At 34.9% G+C, this 23,217-nt stretch overlaps 5 protein-coding genes and 2 non-coding genes across 12 annotated transcripts; 3 read left to right on the top strand and 4 right to left on the bottom strand.

Moving 5' to 3' along the window:
- Positions 1–643: 643 nt before the first annotated feature.
- LOC111828581 lies at positions 644–1,430 on the bottom strand. The gene is given in 2 exon segments (XM_023776868.1): positions 644–1,235; positions 1,237–1,430. Coding segments are annotated over 2 exon segments (192 nt in total). The 5' UTR covers positions 1,272–1,430; the 3' UTR covers positions 644–1,078.
- Positions 839–1,002, bottom strand: LOC111828788. Its single transcript, XR_002832549.1, has one exon. It is a non-coding gene; the product is annotated as a small nucleolar RNA snoR143 (small nucleolar RNA).
- On the bottom strand, positions 1,064–1,234 carry LOC111828787. The gene has a single exon (XR_002832548.1). It is a non-coding gene; the product is annotated as a small nucleolar RNA snoR143 (small nucleolar RNA).
- A 366-nt stretch (positions 1,431–1,796) lies between the features above and the next one.
- LOC17900555 (putative pentatricopeptide repeat-containing protein At1g31840) lies at positions 1,797–4,972 on the top strand. Of its 3 annotated transcripts, none has more exons than XM_006306701.2 (3): positions 1,797–4,369; positions 4,460–4,592; positions 4,686–4,972. In XM_006306701.2, exon 1 carries the CDS (start codon positions 1,807–1,809, stop codon positions 4,333–4,335), a length of 2,529 nt encoding a protein of 842 aa, XP_006306763.1. In that variant the 5' UTR covers positions 1,797–1,806; the 3' UTR covers positions 4,336–4,369; positions 4,460–4,592; positions 4,686–4,972. The 3 variants fall into 3 exon arrangements, with proteins under 3 accessions (XP_006306763.1, XP_023645720.1, XP_023645721.1); XM_023789952.1 differs by having other exon boundaries at positions 4,744–4,972; XM_023789953.1 differs by having other exon boundaries at positions 1,797–4,338.
- A 3,667-nt stretch (positions 4,973–8,639) lies between these two features.
- Positions 8,640–12,302, top strand: LOC17900362 (probable methyltransferase PMT20). Of its 3 annotated transcripts, none has more exons than XM_006306980.2 (7): positions 8,643–8,960; positions 9,648–9,959; positions 10,041–10,385; positions 10,486–10,696; positions 10,789–11,467; positions 11,549–11,626; positions 11,882–12,302. In XM_006306980.2, exons 2-7 carry the CDS (start codon positions 9,684–9,686, stop codon positions 12,099–12,101), a joined length of 1,809 nt encoding a protein of 602 aa, XP_006307042.1. In that variant the 5' UTR covers positions 8,643–8,960; positions 9,648–9,683; the 3' UTR covers positions 12,102–12,302. The 3 variants fall into 3 exon arrangements, with proteins under 3 accessions (XP_023645227.1, XP_006307042.1, XP_023645226.1); XM_023789458.1 differs by lacking the exon at positions 8,643–8,960 and adding an exon at positions 9,400–9,505; XM_023789459.1 differs by lacking the exons at positions 11,549–11,626; positions 11,882–12,302 and having other exon boundaries at positions 8,640–8,960; positions 10,789–11,471.
- Positions 12,303–12,722: 420 nt separating this feature from the next.
- On the bottom strand, positions 12,723–15,141 carry LOC17896827 (histidine biosynthesis bifunctional protein hisIE, chloroplastic). Of its 2 annotated transcripts, none has more exons than XM_006305444.2 (5): positions 14,901–15,141; positions 13,591–13,836; positions 13,407–13,502; positions 13,179–13,330; positions 12,723–13,069 (listed from the first exon to the last, which is right to left on the bottom strand). In XM_006305444.2, exons 1-5 carry the CDS (start codon positions 15,042–15,044, stop codon positions 12,871–12,873), a joined length of 837 nt encoding a protein of 278 aa, XP_006305506.1. In that variant the 5' UTR covers positions 15,045–15,141; the 3' UTR covers positions 12,723–12,870. The 2 variants fall into 2 exon arrangements, with proteins under 2 accessions (XP_006305506.1, XP_006305505.1); XM_006305443.2 differs by having other exon boundaries at positions 13,591–13,832; positions 14,901–14,983.
- Positions 15,142–15,277: 136 nt separating this feature from the next.
- LOC17897743 (BUD13 homolog) lies at positions 15,278–18,633 on the top strand. The gene is made up of 9 exons (XM_006307000.2): positions 15,278–15,435; positions 15,812–16,042; positions 16,162–17,158; positions 17,421–17,488; positions 17,574–17,638; positions 17,732–17,835; positions 17,928–18,000; positions 18,106–18,286; positions 18,382–18,633. Exons 2-9 carry the CDS (start codon positions 15,829–15,831, stop codon positions 18,465–18,467), a joined length of 1,788 nt encoding a protein of 595 aa, XP_006307062.1. The 5' UTR covers positions 15,278–15,435; positions 15,812–15,828; the 3' UTR covers positions 18,468–18,633.
- Positions 18,634–23,217: the final 4,584 nt, after the last annotated feature.

The raw sequence follows: 23,217 nt of genomic DNA on the forward strand, positions 1-23,217 counted from the left end.
AGGGGATATGTGTTAGTTGTACTTGTACCCTTTACCTTTAGCTGGTTTGATCTTTTAAAATCATGCTGGTGTAGCAAATCTAGCAAATGTACAATGTCATGGTAAACATGGTCTGACATTTTATTACCACAGCGTAGAAAACTTCAAATCTTTGCTTTTTGTTTCGAGCTTGGACCTAATTTATATCGTAGAGGGAGTATATACTACACTGAAATAGGCTTTTTGGTGAATGAAGAATAGAATCCTTAATTGTGCCAAATAACGCAAATGGCTCAAGTTATTTTTCTTTTGCTTCTAACAATTTCTTCTTTTAAATTTGGTATAGTAATTCTTTCATGTTTTTGTGCTTCTAACAATTGTTAAAGCTACGCAAATCTTCTTATATTAATAGTATAACATAGTCTTCGTATCTATATTTCTACTTTCAAGTCAGCTTTCATTTGGAAACTGCCTAATTGAAATAACTCTTGATTATCATACAGTGAAAATTTCTCAAGCGTTTTCCTGTACATTCAACATTTTCTTTTTAATATAATTCAGCCACTGTTCCGAGTTATCAAGTTCTGAAACACTTCAGAACATTTCGAAGTGTGGTTTTTTGGTGGAGAGAAACAAATCAACAGTATATCCTTTTAGTCCTTGGTTCAACATAACAACCATAAACTAAACTCTGACGTTTGTTCAAGAATCAGCTGTCTCAGTGAACATTTATCAAACCAACTCTTAAATCAGTAAAAGGGTTATCTACAAATCCGGTCTAATCTATATACTATTAGAATAAATCTCATGCCTGAATCCAATGAATCAAGCTTTGATATAAATTTTGGATTGACAAGAGAAATGTGGGATAGATTTAGTAGGCAGAGAGCGGATAGAGAAACCGCAACACCTGTGGATCTATCCCAACGGTTGTCTGGCCGCTTACTGAATTAACAGCTATCTCTTTACGCATCCTCGACAATGGCCATACCACCAGAACGAGGCATGACCTTTTGAATACAAGGTGCAATAACAAAAACAACTCAATAACACAAGAGGGTTCAAAAAACTTCATATACACAAAACTTGTAAGATAGATTTAGTAGCTGAAAGCAGATGAAAAACTCTGCTTCACCTGTGGATCTATTCCGACGGTTGTCTGGCCGCTTGCTGATTTAACAGCTCTCTATTTCTGCACTTTTTTGCTAAAAGACTATGCCACAGTAATCGACATAGCCTTCGATGCATAGTGCAAATCTCATCAATCTCATAAACCCCAAAACACATGACATTTGTGACCGATAACAACAAAAAGCATCAAACTTTACTACCGATTGAGAATCTATTTTCAATTTAGAGCAAAACCCAGATACGAAAGCATTAATATGAGCTAATTGAGAAACTCCGACACTGAAGCGGCGCCGGAGATTGAGAAAGCACGGCGGTGGATACAAGAGTATAAAATTAGGGTTCTGAGTGAAGTGTCTCCGTTCCATTTTATAAAGAAACGTGTTCTCATCTGTCTTATTGGGCTGAACTAATAAAGCCCATAGTTTTTATTGATCCGGGTCGGGTTGAGATTAACTGGGTCCTTTTAACGGCGGCTATGTAATTAGGGTTTAAGTTTAACAATGGTCCAATGGAGGACGTTGCTTCTTCCATCAAATAAATTTATTGGGCCGTTCACCCTAAAGGCCCATACTATTTGTTAAATCGGTTTGGGATATCTCGGATAAATTTGGACAAACCGGGTTGCATTTTTTTTTTTTAATTAGTAAAAAAAATCAGAGCCGCTCTGTTTCCGCGGCGATGGGAACTTTGTGAAAGATGTTTCTTTTGTCTTCATCGTCTTCACAGTTACGCAAGATTTTCCCGCCTTTTTACTCTGTGTTCGTGAAGCTGAACAGTGTGAACTCTCGTCTGTATTCGTCTGATTCTGCTAAAGCCCTCGCTGCCGGTATCTCTAAAGTAATCAAAGACGGAAGCTTTAACTTATTTGATTCTTACTACGGCCTAAATTTGCAACGCAACGAGACGGATTTGGTCGTTCTTTCGCTTGAATCAGAACCCAATTCTGCGTTAGAGTACTTTCGATGGGCAGAGATGTCTGGACGGGATCCTTCTTTTTTCACCATTGCTCATGTTTTGATCCGAAATGGGATGTTCGATGTTGCAGATAAGGTGTTTGATGAAATGGTTGTCAATCGTGGGAAGGATTTTCACGTTCTGGGTTCGATTAAGGATAGGTTAATGGAGGTTTATTTGAACCATGGTGATGTTTGCAGGTTTTTGATGGAATGTTGTTGTAAATATGGTATGGTTGATGAGGCTATGAAGATATTTGTGTGTAGTACTCAATTGGGTGCAGTTATAACGGATGATACTGTATATAGGATGCTAAATTCTTTGATTGATGGTGCTCGTGTTGACTTAATAGCTGATCATTTTGATAAACTATGTAGAGGAATCGTGCCTTCTGGGGTGAGTGCTCATGGATTTGTAATTGATGCTCTTTTCTGTAAAGGAGAGGTTACAAAGGCTTTCGATTTTCACCGGCTAGTGATGCAGAGAGGTTTTCGTGTTGATATAGTTTCTTGTAATAAGATTTTAAGGGGTCTTTCTGTTGATCAGATAGAGGTAGCTTGTCGAATGTTACATTTGGTGTTGGATTGTGGTCCTGCACCTAATGTGGTGACTTTTTGTACGTTGATTAATGGGTTTTGCAAAAGAGGTGAGATGGATAGAGCTTTTGAGCTTTTTAAAGTTATGGAACAGAAGGGAATAGCGCCAGACTTGATCGCTTACAGTACTGTAATTGATGGATACTTTAAAGCAGGGATGTTAGGAATGGGTCATAAACTGTTTTTGCAGGCCTTACATAGAGGCTTGAAGTTGGACGTAGTTGTTTTCAGTTCAACCATTGATGTATATGTAAAACTGGGGGATTTGACAACAGCTTCTGATGTGTACAAGAGAATGTTGTATCAAGGGATTTCCCCTAATGTGGTTACCTACACCATTCTCATAAAAGGCTTGTGCCAGGATGGTAGAATTTACGAGGCTTTTGGTATATATGGTCATATCTTGAAACGTGGTCTGGAGCCATCCGTTGTCACTTATAGCAGTCTCATTGATGGTCTTTGCAAGTGTGGGAACTTGAGATCCGGGTTTGCTTTGTATGAGGATATGATAAAGATGGGTTGTCCGCCTGATGTTTTCATTTATGGTGTGCTTGTGGATGGCCTTTGTAAGCAAGGGCTTATGCTCCATGCCATGAGATTCTCTGTTACAACTCTAGGCCAGTCTGTCCAGCCCAATGTTGTAATTTTTAATTCCTTAATAGATGGCTGGTGTAAGTTAAATCATTTTGACGAGGCTTTGAAGGTGTTTAGATTAATTGGGATATATGGTATAAAACCTGATGTAGCCACATTCACGACGCTTATGAGGGTGAGTGTGGTGGAGGGTAGATTTGAAGAAGCGGTATTTCTATTTTTCCGAATATTCAAAATGGGTTTGGAACCTGATGCTGTAGCATTCTGTATCATAATGGATGCATGCTGCAAGCATATGAAGCCAACCATTGGGCTTCAGCTTTTTGATTTTATGCGGAGGAATCAAATCTCTGCGGATATTGCGGTGTGCAATGTCGTCATTAATTTGCTTTTCAAAAGTTACCGCGTAGAGGATGCTTCTATGTACTTCAAAAATCTTCTCAAAGGAAAAATGGAGCCTGATATTGTGACATATAACACAATGATATGTGGCTTCTGCTCTTTGAGAAGGTTAGATGAAGCAGCGAGGATTTTCGAGATGCTGAAATGCACCCCTTTTGGACCCAATTCTGTTACTTTGACTATACTTATCCATGCGCTCTGTAAAAATAATGATATGGATGATGCTATAAGGATATTCTCCATAATGGCGGAGAAGGGTCCTAAACCGAATGTTGTCACATACGGTTGTCTAATGGATTGGTTTTCAAAATCAGTCGATATTGAAGGTTGTTTCAAGCTTTTCGAGGATATGCAAGAGAAAGGTATTTCTCCAAGCATAATCAGTTATAGCATCATAATCGACGGTCTTTGCAAACGAGGAAGAGTGGATGAGGCAACAAATATCTTCCATCGAGCTATGGATGCAAAGTTATTTCCTGATGTTGTTGCCTACACAATTCTTATCCGTGGTTGTTGCAAGGTTGGAAGACTTGTTGAAGCTGCATTGTTGTATGAACATATGTTAAAAAATGGAGTCAAACCAGATGATTTGCTGCAACGAGCCCTTTCAGAATATAATCCCCCAAAATGGTTGATGAGGAAAGGGCTCTGGTTACAGAACAAACTGATGCCTGATTAAGGAGTAAGTGCGCTTCATTTCTACTATTTCCCAGGTGAAGTTACAAGAAATTTAAGCTGTTAAATTCATCTTCTCCTTGGGACCAAAACTAAATTTGAAAACTTGCTTTATTTGCTTACTACAGGTTATGCAAACCAAGATATGGAGGAACATATACAAATTACTTGGTGAACCTCTTGCTGGAAAAAGAGGTGTTCTGGCCTTGTAACACAGGAGAAGACAGAAAGTTTAAAGCATTTAGCATCGCCGAATATTAGGTAAACTCTAAACATAATGATGTTTTGATATTAAGTCTGCCCTTTTTGATTAATGTTTAATCTAGGCAATGACATCAAATTGAATTCTTACAGAAACATCATCATCACATTCACATGTGTTAAACATCATATGGGTTGTGTAATTATTCAGGAGTTTAATATCATCAATCATCAAGATTCATACATCTCGTCTCTCTGCTCAAAACAAAACAGTCACATGGGTTTTTGCAAGATAACATCAGTGAGTCACACAGGTGAGCTCTTTATATAACATATCTGGTTTACAGAGGAATCAAATGTACGACGTTATCCATGTGAAGTCGAAGGAGAAGAAACTAGTTAATAAATATAGTTTGATTCGTCTTTAGTCAAGCTTAAAAGAGTTTGGTCAGTAACTACTAATCTGTGTACAAAGTCAAAATGGTGAAAATCCTAAGACACCCATGTGGGAAAGTTTGAAACTTTAAGCACATTGTCATGTTACTTACATCAATTCATTGATAATGACCGTACAATGTTACTATTTGCGTGTTTGTTAAGTCTTAACTAAGAAAACATAGCTTTTTGTATTTGCATTATTCGCAAATGACAAAAATGAATTATTCTGTTGTATTGTGTGATAGATTAATTGTATTAATCAATGGAAATACATTTAATACAAATAATCACACAATACTATTCAATGTATTTGCAATTTAATCAGGGTATAATAATTACTTTAAAATATAAATACGAATTTTTTTATAGTCAATTTCAAACACAATTATTTGGCATTAAAACAGTCTCACCAGTAATAAATACCTATCAGTCATGAGTCCATCCATAGACCATAATAATGATATATGGTCATCGGTAGATACTCGAGAGTGTTAGTGTATATGTCCGCATCAAACTTTTTTGCTACAAGACCCATGTTTTGGTCTACAACGTTGTTATTATTTTTTGATATCTACGTTTTGACTATAAAATTTTCCCATGGTCACATACATTATACGGATACGGTCCACTACTAAAACTTATGATTATTTTCAAAAGTGTTATTATTACTGCAACCAAATATACTTTGTAACTAGAACCAGTGAGGTCAAGATCTGAGAGAGAGCACATAGTTTTTTGTTAAATTTAAAATTCCAAAGCAAAAGAATAAAGGCAGTAGCATTCTACTGTCGGTGCTCTTTTTATTCCTCAGCCGACATTATTTATTTATTTTGATTTTATTAATACTTTAATTATGAGGTGAAACCATTTTTATATTATTTGGGTTTTTGCAAGCCTCGAAGAAAAAAATATTTGACGCTGAATGAAGAAGAAAGATTACAAAATATTGCATTGTTCATGAAAATGCGTATCGGTGTCGTCGTGAAAACTGAAAAGAGTCTTAAGTAAGACTTTATGTTGGATTACGTGTTAACTTACAAGTGGTTCCATGATGACTTATATAATTATATCATTCATAAATATCCCATGCACTTATTTTTCTTTCTTTTTTTTCCACTTTATTAGAGTTAGATCTCGACCTTTTTTCCATATAAAAAATTATAAGTAGAGAAAGAAAAAAAATAAGGAAGAAAAATCATCGAAACTAGACTGATTTGATATATACCAACCTAATTTTACAGAAAAAATCAATGGTAACTAATACTATATCAGGGCTTACACTACAAAACTTATAAATATCACTTGTCAAATTTAACTCAATGTAATTCAGTGATTTATAATGTTTAGAGATCAACGAAACAAAAAAAAAAGGACAAGAAATAGTGACAAGAAAACGAACAAAGACAAATACGTATGGTCCCCTAGACTCTCCCAATGGTGGAGGTTCCAAACATCAATGATGAAGAGATGGGTTTTACTACTTCAAATTAAGGTCTCTCACTATGACTAATCATTAACTATGATTTGAATTTGCTATATTAGAATCTCATGTATAATAAGTAGACGAGGTTAGCAAAAAAGTCGACACATTCTTTTTAATTTTTCTACCAAATGTATATCATCAGTGTACAATTTTAGATAATTATTATACATATAAAAAATAGAATTTTGTAGAATACTCCTCCAAAGTAAAATAGTGATTGATTTATTTTGTTTCGTTACATTACAAATATGAATCTATATAGACATCTCCAATGCTAGACTCTATTTTAGTGTAGTTATTTTATAGCACCACAAATTATTTTTTTCTCAAACTTTAACACTAAATCTCACACTATTATTATTTTTTAAATCTTTCTAGAACTATTTTATTTAGTTTAAACAGTTTTTTCTATGTTTGATTTTTATGTTTCCAATATTTTATGTATTTTAATCAATTTGAGTATGAATTTTGATAGTTTATAACTAAATATTTCTTCAAAATTAATTGACACAAACATAATTACAGCATAGCACAAGACACCAAATATCACACAAACTCTATTATACTGTTAATCAAAGACTTTCATTATTATTCCTGTATTTAATAGTTTTCATCAATACTTATTATATCCCTATATTAGTAAAAGAGAAGTACAAAAAGTGTTTCCGGATCGGGTCATTTTCAAAAAATTACCCGAAATTTATAATTGGATCTTTTAAAATTGGATAGATTAATGGGTTTGGATACATACACCGGATACTTTCCAAATCTAATTTTAGGATTGTATTATTTCCATAACTAATTATAAGATTTACTAATATTTCTCTAACTAATTTAATACAATCTATTTAAATAATATTATTCTTCTTTCACTTTTATTTGATATTATTTTTAATTTATGATATTATACTATATAATATAAATATTTAATAAAAATTTAACTTTTAGTTTGCATATGTTGCAATTTGAATTTTTCAAAACGGACATATAATACTCAACTACACTCGGTTAAATATTTTGGACAACGGTTTAAAATAATTATAAGTATGACCAATATTAAAACCATTGTTACATGAGCATATTTAATATTTCAAATAGTTTCAAAATATTATAAATAAAAGGTTCAAATATATAAAACTATTAGAATTTAAAATATCGAAATATTTTTTTGAAGACATAAATGTAATTTTGGAGACATAATTTTTATTGATAATATATATTATTTATCAAACTATGTAAAATTTAGATAATTCACGGGTAGTTTGTTAAAATCACAATTATAATGATAAAACGAGTTACAAATAATGTTTTTTAGGAAGTGAATTCTGTTACGGGTTGGACTTTCAAAAAATATATTGTAAATATGTAATTTTTACGTATATTCCTACTTTTAGTACAAAAATGGTCAAAATGAATAATTTATCGATAAACATTATTTCGTGCTATTAAATTTTCACCGTGTTTTTAATTGTATCAAAACTCAGTATATGATTACTTACTAGCTTTTCCTTTTTTTATTTTATTAAAACTTATTATACAAATATATGATTTACCGTAATCATAGATTTACTGCACTATAACAAAATTAAAATGTAACATATTATAATCCGATAAAAGTTATATATATGTAATTATTTCCTCCGCGCTTAAGCGCGGGTCCGAACCTAGTTATGTAGTAATAAAATACTACAACTACATCAACATTACTTATTTATTTTATTATTTAATTTATCAGTTTATTACTAAAACAACAAGTGAATAATGCTTACCGTTGTGGATAGTATCACACCAAATTTGGGGTATGAGTATGACACTATTGTATCACATTCAAAGAGAGTCATGTATAAGTTTCCATTGAAGATGGTTTGATGCAAAAAAAAATAAAATAAAACAAATTAACACCAAAATGGGGTTTAAGTAACCCATTAGATAGTTTTTGGTTTTGTTCACACTTAACCACTTTGTGGTAGTCGCCACTGTGACAACAGCTTTCATATTCCCTCATCAATACCGTCTCACATACCCCCAATGGGGAAGTTAGAAACAGAAAAAGTAATATCAAAGAGATTTAACAATTTGTCTAAATTACAATAAAGGGAAACTCTTTTTACCTCTGTCGCAAAAATATACCAAAAAGATCAGAAAAAAATATAATAAAAATACCAATAAAAGAAATCGAAAAATCAAGTGAGAGAGAGAGAGAGAAGAGGAGGAAGAAGAAGATGGGAACGAAGGAATGAATCAACCAAGGGAGAAAGAAAGATATTTTTGTATAAAACCTTTCTCTGTCTAGCTGTTAAGTATCACTTCTTGTCCAAAAACATAAAAAGAACACAGACTTGAGAGTGTGTTAGAGTCTTTTGAGAGATCTACGGAGATCTCTTCTCCCTTCATCCTAGGACTCTTACTTCTTATCTCTCTACCTACTTCAACTCTTATCTCCAGATTTTTCCAAGAAATTTCAACTCTTCTTCTTCTCTTCATCGAAAGACAAAACCAAAAACACTGTAAGTTCGCAGTTCTGTTCATCTTCCTCTGTTTTTTCCTCTATGTGTGTGTGTCAGATCCATTTGTTTAAAGCTTGTGAGCTGTACCCATTGTTTATATAAGACTTGTTTTTGTTAATCAGTTAAAGATCTGATATTTCGTTGAGTTTTTTTCAGAACTCTTTTTTTCTTTTTTTTTGTTCCCCAATTTTTTTCAATTTGATGCAAAGTTTCAATCTTTGGGAAAAATGCTAAAAATCCATAGTTTGGTGAAAATCAGCAACTGTTGATGTTGAGACTTATATTTTTAGCGTTAAAACAAATGAGTAGTTGCGTCTTATGTCTTCCAAATTCAACTTTTTTGACCTAGTGGGATGCTTTAGGGGGGATGGCTTTAGTTTTGGGGACCCATAAACCATGTATGAAATTGCGACAGAACTTACACTGTGTTGGAACATGTTTGGTTTCAGATCTCATCGATCCATTTGCTCTAAATCTTAAATCTTGTGTGTTGTATTGATCAAAGATCCAAACTTTAATTGCTGATCCAGCTGCTTAAGTCTTCAGTTAGGCTTCTTCCACTTCCTTAACAAAGTCATTTTTTTGGTTGTTTCATAGTGAATTTGTGTGATAAGAATCTTTAGTTCAGTTGATCTGCTGAGTGCTTTTGATCTGATTATATATTTGGTTTCACTGAATCTACTACAGGTGGGGTTTGGTTACATCTCTAGGTGTAATAGAAGTATGAAGAGCGGGAAGCAATCACAACCGGAAAAGGGTTCTTCTAGGATCTTGTCACTGACGATTCTGTTTATTGCATTTTGCGGTTTCTCCTTCTATCTTGGTGGTATATTTTGCTCTGAGAGACACAAGATCGAAGTTAAAGATGTCACAAGTACCACTACAAAGGCTGTAGCTGCCCCTAAAGAACCCACGGTGTCACCTATTCAAGTCAAATCCGTTTCTTTCCCGGAATGCGGGTCAGAGTTCCAAGATTACACGCCGTGTACCGATCCAAAGGTAAAATAGTTCCACTCTCACTTTGTATTTTCACTTTTAGTTGCATATTGATTGAACTATTGTTGTGTTTTCTGTTCTCAGAGGTGGAAGAAATATGGTACTCATCGGTTAAGTTTCTTGGAGCGTCATTGTCCTGCGGTTTATGAAAAAAGTGAGTGTTTAATTCCACCACCAGACGGGTATAAACCGCCTATAAGATGGCCCAAGAGCCGAGAACAGTGTTGGTATAGGAATGTGCCTTATGATTGGATCAATAAGCAAAAATCAAACCAGCATTGGCTTAAGAAAGAAGGAGACAAGTTCCATTTCCCGGGTGGTGGTACCATGTTTCCTCGTGGAGTTAGTCACTATGTTGATTTGATGCAAGATCTGATTCCCGAAATGAAAGACGGAACAGTCAGGACCGCCATTGATACTGGCTGTGGGGTTAGTCTCTCTTCAACTACTCAGTTCTCTTATCTGTTCTGGTTGATAACTTACTCTCTAATCTGTTCCGGTTATAAAAATTTTCCTGGTTTATTTATAGGTTGCGAGCTGGGGAGGTGATCTATTGGACCGTGGGATCCTATCACTCTCTCTTGCTCCAAGAGATAACCATGAAGCTCAGGTTCAGTTTGCTCTTGAACGTGGAATTCCTGCGATTCTCGGGATTATCTCTACGCAACGCCTTCCTTTTCCTTCAAATGCATTTGATATGGCTCATTGCTCAAGATGTCTTATTCCCTGGACAGAATTTGGTAAGTATCTTCTGCATTACAAATATTTATGGCTAGATTTGGAACATTTGGAACTAAGAAACCTCATTCAAATGTGTTGTCTAATCTTGCAGGTGGAATCTATTTGCTTGAGATTCATCGTATAGTTAGACCTGGAGGTTTCTGGATTCTCTCTGGTCCACCCGTGAACTATAATAGGAGATGGCGTGGATGGAACACGACCATGGAAGATCAGAAATCTGACTACAACAAGCTTCAGTCACTTCTAACTTCCATGTGTTTCAAGAAGTACGCCCAAAAAGATGACATAGCTGTGTGGCAGAAACTTTCAGACAAATCTTGCTACGACAAAATCGCAAAGAACATGGAAGCTTACCCGCCCAAATGTGACGACAGCATAGAACCTGATTCTGCTTGGTACACCCCTCTCCGTCCCTGCGTGGTTGCCCCGACCCCTAAAGTCAAGAATTCCGGGCTTGGTTCAATCCCAAAATGGCCTCAGAGGTTAAACGTCGCGCCTGAGAGAATCGGTGATGTTCACGGAGGGAGCGCAAGTGGTTTGAAACACGATGACGGTAAATGGAAGAATAGAGTTAAGCATTACAAGAAAATCTTACCAGCTCTTGGGACAGATAAGATAAGGAATGTTATGGATATGAACACTGTCTATGGAGGTTTTGCTGCGGCTCTCATCGAGGATCCTGTTTGGGTCATGAATGTTGTCTCCTCGTACAGCGCAAATTCGCTGCCTGTTGTCTTTGATCGCGGTCTCATCGGAACTTACCACGACTGGTAAAAATGTTCTTTTTATCCAAAAACACTCTGTTGTAGTTATTTGGTCTTTGTGATATTAACCTGAAACTGAAATTGCAGGTGCGAAGCTTTCTCAACATATCCAAGAACATATGATCTTCTTCACCTTGACAGCCTTTTTACCTTAGAGAGTCACAGGTACGTGTGAATGATGAGATAAAAACTTTCTTCCTCAGGGAGAAAATATAAACTTCTTTTGAAAGGATTCTAAACTGCATAATGCCTTGCAAATTATTTAATGAAGATCTCGGTTTTTCGGTTTTTCGAATTTGCGGTTTTAGGAGATTAATAACCATCATAAATCCAAATAAACTTTTCAGTAGCTGTCACTTAGTTTAAAATTTTGTCTTTGGTATTAATGTGTTTCTTGAACCATATGGGTAATGTGAACAGGTGTGAGATGAAGTACGTTCTGCTAGAGATGGACCGGATATTGCGACCGAGTGGATATGTTATAATCCGAGAATCGAGTTACTTCATGGATGCAATCACAACATTGGCAAAGGGGATGAGATGGAGTTGCCGGAGAGAAGAGACTGAGTATGCCGTTAAAAGCGAGAAGATTCTGGTTTGCCAGAAAAAGCTATGGTTTTCTTCTAACCAAAACTCTTGATAAGGCCACTGTATCAAAGTTAAACTGGTTTGGTATTCATAGTGTACCTCTATTGCAGCAGTTTACAGAGAGACAAAAGGAACTGTTCCTTTGAATCCAAGATATAGCTATAAACAGTTTACTGTCTTCTTTTTTGGTCTGTTTAACTTCTCGGGTATTCCCATTTCCCAGTATAGAATGATATTTATATTTTTTTAATTATATTTAATTTATATTTTTATGTGGTTAAACTCTATTAAGAGGAGGTAGAGACTAGATAAATTAACTGATTGATGCACAAGTTCATATGTTTAAAGTCTCTACTACGAATCATGATTATGGACTTATACAGTATTCATAGTCAAGTTAATAAGTTAAACTGAAAATCAGAGACATAGAGTCAAGAAAGAAGCCATATGGATGATGAATATAAAGAGCTAGTAAGCATGCAAGTGCCAAAAGTGATATTGGCTGGACCGAGAGAAATGAATTAGGGTCATGTACACATGTGTAGATTGAAATATTTTGGACAGGTCAAAGTAGAAGCTACAAAGATCTCAAAGTGATTGAGACTACTAACTTTGTTATACAGGAAAATTATGTTGTGTTGTGGAGAAGTTAGAGTATACAAACCATTTACTATTAGATAAATAAGGATTCATTTATTTCTTATTATTATCACAAAAAATATATGATTATACAATACAGAGTTTTATATTGACCAGTACAAGTTGAGAAACTTCAAAAAATCTAGCAAATACATGTAAACGGTAAATCAAAGAAACAACAGTCACTTTGTACGGTTTTGCTTCTCCTCGATTCCAGATTGAGAGAAGCGTTTCCTAAGAACTGCAAGAACATCTTCCATATTCACACCCCTTTTAGATAGAAGCACCATTGCGTGGTATAACACATCAGCCATCTCTGATGGTGTTCTTGAAACTTCCTCATTATCCTCCAATGTTCTGCATAACTCGTCAGCTTCTTCCCTGAGGCAAATATCCCAATAAGCTTCACAAGGATCTAGCAGAGCTTCACAAGGATCTAAAGCAGAGCTTCACAAGGATCTAATTCAATTGCAGATAAGCGAAAAAATACCTGATCTTTGAGCAAAGCAGAGCATCATCAGTTAATAACCGTCTAGTCCATGACGGTTTACCTTCTTGAGGAACTGTTGATTCTTCTTTCCGCTTGGAAATGATTGATTCTAGCGAATACAATGTTGTCAAAGCTAGCTTGTTTCCTGAAACCTATAATGCAAGTCAGGAAAGTACTTGATCTACTTCAGATTTCAATTAAACTTTTGTAAATTTCGCAATAGCAAACCTCATCATTGTTTAATTGATCAAGAACTGATGTGTAGTAGCAAGTCTCTGCCCCAGTGTGACAGGTAGGTCCATCAGGTGTTCCAAGGTAAATAATCTGAGAAAATACAAACCAATGAGTTTATACAAATCCTTTATGAAAAGAAATACTATTGATTTCACATCTGTGGTCCATGCAAACATACCGAATCTCGATCACAGTCAATGTACACATCAAGGATATTTATGAAGTTATTGGATGTCTCTCCCTTAGTCCATAAGGTTGATCTTGATCGACTAAAGAATGTAGCTTTCCTAGAACTGATGGTTGTGGAGAGGGCCTCCCTATTAACAAACCCTTGCATTAATACAGCTCCCGTGTCAACATTTTGTGCTATTGCCACAGCTAATCCTTTGTCATCCCATTTAATGCTGTCCAACAAGTTATCTACCTAACCCAATAAAACAACAGCAACAATGTTAAATACCAGGGAATACAACAGACGCACAAACAATGCTCATCGAGACAGTAATACAAAGATCACAATATACTTATTAGTCTGACTAGAATTGGAAGAAAAATAAGAAATGTTTCAATTGGAGACTATTCAGTTGTGGAGGACAGATGTAGCCCATGCCATCACAGATTCAGACGACCAAGCAAACGATGAACACCTACAGAGAAAATTCCAGACCAAAAGATGGAAACCATCACAAAGCCTTTCCTTCTCTCTTTTCTCTTTACCAGAGATGTAACAGTTCCAACTCATTTTTAAAAGGGTAGGAACCTGACCATCTCTGGCCAAATCTTAACTATACAGAATGTAATAAACATATAGACTAACAAATAGCAATAAATTAGGGTAAGTCCATGAATCTAAAGCGTATTACTACTAAACCTGAGACCCCAAGACAAAATGTTTTACTTCCAAAGAAATCAAATGTGGTGAACAGATGTAGCCCAAGTCATCACGGAGAAAAGACAGACCAAGCAAACGATGAGCACCTTGAAAGAGAAATCCAGACAAAAAGATGGAAACCATCAAAAAACCCTTCCTTCTCTCTCTTTTCTTTACCAGAGATGTAACAGTCCAAACCCACATGTCAAAGGGTAAGAACCTGACCATCTCTGGCAAAAAAATCCCAACTTTACAGGATACAATAAACATTAACACAAGACCAATCCTAAATAAACAAAGTGTATTCACTATTCTCTAAACTGAACATAAGTTACTTCAGAACTGTGATGAACAGATGTAGCTCAAGCCATCACCAAATGCAGACGACTAAGCAAACGATGAGCATCTTAAAAGAGAAATCCAAACTTAAAAAATGGAAACCATCAAAAAAGCCTTTCCTTCTCTCTCTTTTTTTTACCCGACATGTAACAGTAATCACTCATATGTCAAAGAGTAAGCACCTGACAATGTCTGGTTCAATAATAGTTCTAGATACAATTAAGCTTTACACGATTCCATTGCAGATCATTCTAAGGAAGAGAAATTAACTAGTTTACCTTAGATTGAAGAGCATTGTTCTTATTATCATTAGACGCGAATACAACACTCGATCTGCTTCTCTGCTTAGTGTATTTGATCGGGACGAAGCAGCTACTTCTTGTATATAATGACTGAGCTAATGCATTGTAAGATAATGCCATTAACGACGCTTATATAAGGGGAAAAAAAAGTGGCGGCGGATTGAATAAAAGAGAGTGACGGAAGAAAATGAATAAACCCTAATTTGTTCTGAATCTGTGTATTAGTTACAAAGACAGTGAAGGGCTTTTTAAAGACGGACTCAGGATTATTTGAAATTGACTAAAATGCCCCTATCTAGGTTCTAAATGGGATTTACAAAAGCATCCCTATTAATTATTCTAATTTCAAATCCGCCATAATCTTTTCTTTTTCCCCATTCGTCGTCTCCAGGGGGATTTTGGGATCCAAAACCCTTACAAGATCTCTCCTCCGTGTTATCTATCTTCAACGTTTCGCGTTTGGTTTCCCGACGCATTTCCGGTCATCCCCGGCGTTAGTTTTTCCGATCAGGTTGGTAATTTTACGATTCCATGTATGTATGTGTATCTTCGTGTCTCTTTCTCGGTTTTTCTGAAATCGCTTCTGAGTAGATAGATGCAAGGGTTTGTGAATTTGTGAATTTGATGACGATATAAGACTAAAGCATTTTTTTTTTGGTTTCTGGATTCAGTCTCATGCTTTTTATTTGGCTAGATAATGATAACCTAGGGATTGATGGATGCTTATTCGAGTGTTGCAACTAATTGTTGATTCCGGATATGGTTTGGCATTGTTGTTCATCTGTCAAGTTGTTGATTCCTGCTTGAGCCTATGGTTTCTGAATTGGATATGTATGTATATCTAAATGTTATGTTTTGACTGAGTTTTTTACGTTTATCATTTCTAGGCTTCAAATTATCGAAGATGGCTGCTGCAAGAACAGGAGGAAAGTCTTTAAAAGATTACTTGAAGAAGTATGAAAGTAGTGATGTTGTAGAAAAGAAGAAGAAGATGAAGAAGCAGCAGAAGAAGAAGCCAACTAAACCTGAACCAAAAGGTGTTTTAGTTGTGGATGAAGATCCAGTTTGGCAAAAACAGGTTGATCCTGAAGAGGAAGATAGTGAAAATGATTCAGCAGGTAAATTTCTTGACTTTTTCTTGTTTCCTGGGCTAGTTGCATTTGCAATGCTTTCACTTCTTTGATTTATTAACAGTTCATCTTGACACATTTTGTTTTCTTTTCTTGTTTTCGTGAAGAGGAAAAACCTTTGGTTGATGAAGACATTGAAGTTAAGAGAATGAGGAGGTTGGAGGAAATTAGGGCAAGGCGTGCTCAGAATGCCATTGCTGAGGATGGGAGTGGGTGGGTGACGTTACCTCCAAGCCGTGAAGACACTAGATCTGATATTTCTCCTCCACGTAGACAAAGAACTCGCAATGACTCGCCATCTCCTGAGCCTGGGCCTAGACGTGAGGTTGCAGAAAGAGTTGAAACAGATATGTCACCACCACGTCGGAGAAAACGTCACAATACGCCTTCACCTGAACCTAACAGAAAACATGCCATTAGTTTGGATTCTGTTATGTCACCACCTCGCAAAAGAGGAGCCAGGAAAGACTCGCCTTCTCCTGAACCTAACAGAAAACATGCCATCAGTTTGGATACTGATATGTCACCACCGCGCAAAAGAAAAGCCAGGAATGACTCACCTTCTCCTGAACCTGACAATAAAGGCCCCAAGAGTGAAGATCTATCTACTCCTCGCAGGAGACATATTCATTCTCCATCACATGAATCTAGCAGAAGGCGTTCAGATTCTGTGGAGGTGGACGCTGATTTATCTCCACCACGCAGGAAAAGGGATTTACATGGTTCACCTGTCTCAGATGTAAAAAGGAAGAGCAGTGACCTTTCTCCTCCTCGGAGAAGACGATACCATTCTCCATCACCTGAACCGGGTAGAAGGCCTTCAAGATCTATCGCCTCGAATGCTGACATATCTCCACCCCGCAGGAATATGAATATGAAGGGTTCTCGAGACTCAGATCTTTCTCCTCAGAGAAAAACTGCGGATTCTCGACGTTCGTCTGATAATGTGTCCAGGAATTCCAATTTGGATAGCTCTCCTCCAAGGAGACCTCGCAGAGAATCACCACCTCCTCAAACAGCTAAAGAGCAACGAAAGACCGGACTGATTAGTGGCAAAGACATTGGAAGTGAATATCGAAAGAAAAAGGAGGATGAACAATTGAGGTATAAGCTTTTTTTAGACTGTGTTACTTCTGCGTTTTTAAGTTATAGGTATCATGATTGTTTCTGTAGTATCAGGCGAGAGTGGTTTCCTATTTTCTGAAGTTTCATGTTGCCTACGTCTTCCTAAGTTGCTAAGATTTTGTCTTTCTGTGTCTTTTAATAGGGAATTCATAGAGAGACCAGTCTTCAGTAACGATGATTTGAGATTCTCGACTGCACAGTTTAGGCTGCTATCTTTCTGACAAATTATATCCTTGTGCAGGTTTAAAAATATGGATTCCGAGCTAACTGGTCAAAATGCAGAAGCAGTGTTCCGTGACAAGATCACAGGTGGACTATAGGTCTTTAGTCATTATAAGCTGTAGTATGAATGCATAATCTCATGCCTAACTCCAGATGCTTATTGATATTGCAGGGAAGCGTATAACAAAGGAGGAATATCTTAAATCCAAGGAAAAAAAAGTGATTGAGAAGCCAAAGGTATTGTTTGTTCTTTGCTCCCCAAACTATGTATTGTAATCTAAATCTGAGACAAGTAGAGGAGGTATGAATGTAATTGCCTAATTCTTGTAGGAGATAAAACTGGAATGGGGCAAAGGTTTAGCTCAAAAGCGTGAAGCTGAAGCTAGACTAGAGGAACTTGAGCTTGAGAAGGAGAAGCCGTTTGCTCGGACAAGGTATTTTATTGATTATTCTTCTTGAGCTTGTGGTTGAGCTATTATGTACTTGGTTGTTTATTTAAACAGGGTTTTTTGTTCTGACGTTTCAGGGATGACCCCGAGCTTGATCAAATGATGAAAGAAAGAGTTCGATGGGGAGATCCAATGGCTCATTTGGTCAAGGTATTGAAAATTCTTCTGCTTACTACAAACCTAGATTATGAATAACCAAGATTGCCTTTGGATAAACATATTACCCTAATGTATAACTGATTTTGTATATCGCAGAAAAAGCAGCACGAGACAACTCTTGTGGATCTAGGAGACGACGAGAAGATGAAAAAATCTGGGTTTATTATACCACAAACTGTGCCTAAACATAGTTGGTTGACAAGAGGACTAGAAGCTGCTACAAACCGGTATGGAATTAAACCGGGTAGACACTGGGATGGGGTGGACCGTAGTAACGGTAAGTTCCTCTTATACATTATTCACATTCAAACATTCCATTTAGAAGATTATTTATCTGATCTGTTTTCTTTTCTTCGTGGTGTAATGGTTCAGGAACTGAGAAGCAATTGATCAAGAAGACCAATGAGAAGAAAGCAACGGAAATAGAGGCTTATCTCTGGTCTGTTGCAGACATGTAAAATCAGATTTTGTTCGGCAGAAATGTGGTTTTGATTCAGGAGATAACAACAACCTTTCTAAACAGAGGAAGTTTGTATTTGTTCTATATGTTTGGATAGCTGAACCTTTTAGTGCAATTCTGGATCTGGTTCGAAATGTGAGATAACCATATATAGTTTGGCCCGAGTCTTCACCGGTCGGTCTGATGCAGTTGTACTAAATTCTAACACAATAGAAGTAGTACCCACTAGATAGAAAAAAAGGTTCAAAAGTTTTTTCAAGTTAAATCAAAACATGATGAACTGAACCCATCGTTGTAACTTGTGTAAATCTAAAGTGTTAGTAGATTCGGGCAACTTTATACGGGCCAGCTTATGTTTTTGTGTTGTTTACTTGCAAATTATGCAGGAGACAAAAAAAGTTTTCATGAGTTGTAGTTTTGAAATTAAAATACTTTTGAATCTGATTTGGTTAAATTGGTGGCAACAAAACTCCAACACCTCTCGATAATTTTTAAAAGGTGTACACGATCAAATATGTACTTGGAAATTATTTTCATTTTGACTAATGTTGTATATCATCTTCTTTTCCATAGTAGTAAACTAAAACAACAAAAATCCAATGGGGGAAGAACAAAATTAAAGAAAAAGGATTAAGGGGGAAACCTGGGAAATAGGGAAAGGAATTGGATTGGGAGATAAAGAGAAGATCACCTGATTGATGACTGATGCTTTTTTACCTTTTCTAACATAGGAGAGACTAATCTTTTAGTAATTTTAGTTAAAAAAAATTCATATCAAAACCAATGCATTCGACTAGAAGTGATTTCATTTTCACAAACTTGAAGTTTAGAAAATGCTTTGTTCGATTAGAAAAAAAGTTTTTTTTTTTACCAAATTGGCAACCAAACACACAACTACATTGAAGTTGTTATTGTTTTGATTAAATGAAAGAACGAAATTTTCTCTAAATAACAATGAAAATAACGAATTTTTTGGATAAATTTTGTATATGTAATACTTGTCTTCGCTATACTTTTTTCTAGTTATATAAAATTGTAAAATGAAATCAAACTATAGTCAAATACTCCAATTTGCTTTGGAAGATTTCTTGTTCAAATTAAACATTGTTTTAAAACACTTAAAATAGGAAAAGGGGAGACATAAGAAAGTACATAGCCCATGATTTGAAACTTATCTTTTCCTCTTTTATCAGATTTTCAAACTGTGGTTATATAACTAAGTAATAGTATAGTACTTAGCCTACGATGTGAAACTATCATATGAATATGTACCTGAATGATGTGGATCTATCCTAAAACAACGACACACGACAATAACATTAATACAAACCAACTAGAGAGTACTCAACATGTCTTGTTGTTAGATGTCTACGTACATTTATTGGTACTAATAATAACACTAATATCATTTAATTAGTCATTCCTAAACTTATGAAAAAACGTAAAACAGATTTTGATTGTTTAAGGTTTTTTGGATGTTAACACATCTCTAGCTATATGCATTAAAACTCTTGTTTGTCGCTCGTAGCGACACATTTACTAATATCAGTACTATACTGCTATTGTCACGTCCATCACTCAAATTTACGTTTTTTTGATCGAAGTTAATAAAATTTGGAAGTATCTAAAAGTTAACATTTAATGTATATACACATTGTGGACGTACACGAATTTGCAACACTGCTATTTTTACTACAATTGTACACAATACAAACGTTCACAATAGCATTGATCAGTGTTGAAGTTTATTTAATTGTACGTTTGTTATGACGACTTTATCAAATAAATAGTCTCACTGTTTTTTTATCCTCTCAGCAATAAACTATAACGACAACTCGATCTGATCTCACTCGTTTCCGATTAACTAAGCAAAGTTTTTTGAGACCAAAACCATCAAGAACTACAAGAATTGGTGAACTTTGTTACCAACCCTTTAAATTAGAATAGCTGAGCAACATTAGTTAGTAGAGCTACTGTAAAAGAGTTTTATTACAAATCAAAACATGTATATAAGTCCGTAGTAACTATTAATCATATAAACTTAAATTTCTAAATAATATAAAGATATATGTTTGATAAATATTCCTTAATTTCTTTTTTGAAATATTTATTATAAATTGTAGGATTTTAATAACTAAGAAAATCGTTAGTTTAGGAATTGTTTTTTGGTTAATTTATACGAATATTATGATATTAAAATATTTTTGTATTCATAAATGAAATATGATCTAACTATGTAGTGAAAAGATATCTAAAAAGGAACATCAAAACAAAATAAAAGCCCTAAAGATAAAGAACATCTTTGTAATATTTTACTAGTTAAACAAATCCGAAAAGACAAAACATGTAATGTAAGACAAGATGGGAAGCGTTTTGGGGACATTGACTATACTTTTCTTGCACATTAATCAAATCCTCAACTATATAAACAAAACAATTTGTATTCCACCATAAAATATATTATTTTTCAATGTTTTTAGATATAGTGTTAAAATCACAGAAATATTATAATAAAACTACTTACCAATACTTATATTTAAAAAGTATGGAATTGATTTTATATTTGTCAGTTATGTTCATATAGATGTCTTGGATCTTTATTTGGAGTTTAGCTGTCCCTCTGTTCGAAGCATTCTTTGCTTAAAGACAGGTTAGCCCCATGGAATAAAGCTAAGTTCCCCCCCCCCCCACACCTCCCCAACGTTTTTGGATTAAAGAGAGATGCAAGTTTTTGTAAGTATCATTTTATATTTATAATAATCTGATTTTTTATTTCTTTTTAAGAAAGTTTAGCATCGTCGAACATGTTTGCACATCACCTAAAATGCTTTCTGTACACTACACCTTCGAATTTTCAACGTTTACATTAACATATCGAATTATACGTAGTTCAATATTCAAATTTTAAAAAAAATAAAAATCAATGCTTTTAGTAAAATATATCGGAGTAGTACGGGACGATGTTTGAACATAAGTAAAGTTGAATATTCATATTTTCTAAATTATTACACTAATTAATATTAATGCGTTCCAAAAAACGGGTGATCAATTCATAAATTATATATTATTACAAAGAAGTGTAATGCCTATTACTTAACCGCGAATTAACGATCAATTAGCCTATGCGACTTTAATTTGGACAAGGATATCTTCAAATGCCTAGTAATATTTAAGTAATTTTATAATCAAAAGTTTGTGTTTTAGTTTACCATATATGCATCTTTATCGGAATCAAGTGAGTTTTTTTTTTCCTACAACTTTTATCTAAAAGACAAGAAAAAAAAAATCAATGAACAACACAACAAGACTAAGTAAAGTCAAGCTCGTTCATCATAATTATCTCACAATTTAAAATTATACATACTTACTTTTATGCTACATGTGAAACTTCTCATGCATGGTGAGATTAATTAACCTTTTAACGTTACTAATATATGCTTCTCATGCATCAATTCATCATCACTATTTTTTTTTTTATTCCAATAATGCTTAACTCTCAATATACATAACTAATGGTCAATTTTGCTAAGCTTTTGAGTACTACTAGCTAGAGAGAAATTAATTAAGTTTTCAAGAAAATACAGAAAAAATTAGAAGACAGTGGATGAAAGCAATACAATCATGCAATGTACATAATAAACATATACACGAGAAAGAAACAAAGAAACACACCACATGTGGAAAAATAAATAGAAATAGTTGTATAGTGTCGTATGTATCCCATACTTGAATTCTCTCCATCCACCATATGCCAAACATTAATCCATGATGTGGACATTATATAAGCAAAACACACTTGCAACTTGAAAACACTTTCACAGTATTTAATTTCTCGTTTCCTCTATTCACAAGCGATTCTTTCTTTACTCGTTTAGTAGAAACATCGAAAAAATAAAATAAAACCAAAATATGTCACACACACGTACACACACACACCAAAAGGTCTAAGTGTTCATATTTTTGGATGGATCTGATTACTCGGATTTTGGATCATTCGGATATATAGGAATGTTTAGAATCCGAAAGTTTTCGGATCGGACTGGTTCATATTTCTTTCCAAATTCGCATAGATTACAAATTTGTTAGAAATCCGAAGTTTAACCAAAACATAGATAAGTTTGTTTCCAGATAATTTAGATATGAATTATCCAAAATATATGATTCAAATGATCCGAATTACCTAACTAACCATGATGCAAATGAAGTATATAACTAACAATATGTATGTATTGTTTTGGTTTAGCAAATATCCGTTCGGATGTTGGTTCAAATCACATTTTATATAAAATTCGATCATATTTAACTAAGTAACAAAAATCGGTTTAGATCGGACTTTTCGAATCGGTTCGGATTAGATTTTTCGAAATCGGTTTGGATTAGATTTTTCGGATTCCCTCATCATGCCTACACTATACACACACGATGATAAACCAAAACAAGACAAAACGATGAAACATATATATAGATAAACATATATTTTTCTATATATAAAAAAAGATGATGATGAAGTGAACCCACAACGTTAAAACACACACACACACATGACAAAAAACAAAAGCAAAGCGAAAATGGTTGATGCGACGGTTCCCTTAGCCTTGTCAAATATATCGTGACCAAAACCCGACCCCGGTTTCAGCTGTCTTAAACCAATCTTAAACCGCCACGTCACCAACTTCCATCACACGTAAGCCATCTCCGTCACCGTGTAGACAACATGGGCCCGAGCTGCCGTCTCTTCCCGAGACCAA

The sequence above is a fragment of the Capsella rubella genome, unplaced genomic scaffold, assembly GCF_000375325.1.
Source record: "Capsella rubella cultivar Monte Gargano unplaced genomic scaffold, Caprub1_0 scaffold_1, whole genome shotgun sequence".
NCBI lineage: Eukaryota > Viridiplantae > Streptophyta > Magnoliopsida > Brassicales > Brassicaceae > Capsella > Capsella rubella.

Excerpts from the sequence above, each read along its gene's own strand:
- LOC17900555 (XM_006306701.2), top strand. The coding sequence starts at position 1,807 with ATGTTTCTTTTGTCTTCATCGTCTTCACAGTTACGCAAGATTTTCCCG.
- LOC17900362 (XM_006306980.2), top strand. The coding sequence starts at position 9,684 with ATGAAGAGCGGGAAGCAATCACAACCGGAAAAGGGTTCTTCTAGGATC. Across the intron at positions 9,960-10,040 it reads CGCCGTGTACCGATCCAAAG|AGGTGGAAGAAATATGGTAC; the intron begins GTAAAATAGTTC and ends TTCTGTTCTCAG. Across the intron at positions 10,386-10,485 it reads CCATTGATACTGGCTGTGGG|GTTGCGAGCTGGGGAGGTGA; the intron begins GTTAGTCTCTCT and ends GTTTATTTATAG.
- LOC17896827 (XM_006305444.2), bottom strand. The coding sequence starts at position 15,044 with ATGGCATTATCTTACAATGCATTAGCTCAGTCATTATATACAAGAAGT. Across the intron at positions 13,837-14,900 it reads ACAATGCTCTTCAATCTAAG|GTAGATAACTTGTTGGACAG; the intron begins GTAAACTAGTTA and ends TTATTGGGTTAG. Across the intron at positions 13,503-13,590 it reads TTGACTGTGATCGAGATTCG|ATTATTTACCTTGGAACACC; the intron begins GTATGTTTGCAT and ends GTATTTTCTCAG.
- LOC17897743 (XM_006307000.2), top strand. The coding sequence starts at position 15,829 with ATGGCTGCTGCAAGAACAGGAGGAAAGTCTTTAAAAGATTACTTGAAG. Across the intron at positions 17,159-17,420 it reads AAGGAGGATGAACAATTGAG|GTTTAAAAATATGGATTCCG; the intron begins GTATAAGCTTTT and ends ATCCTTGTGCAG. Across the intron at positions 18,001-18,105 it reads CAATGGCTCATTTGGTCAAG|AAAAAGCAGCACGAGACAAC; the intron begins GTATTGAAAATT and ends TGTATATCGCAG.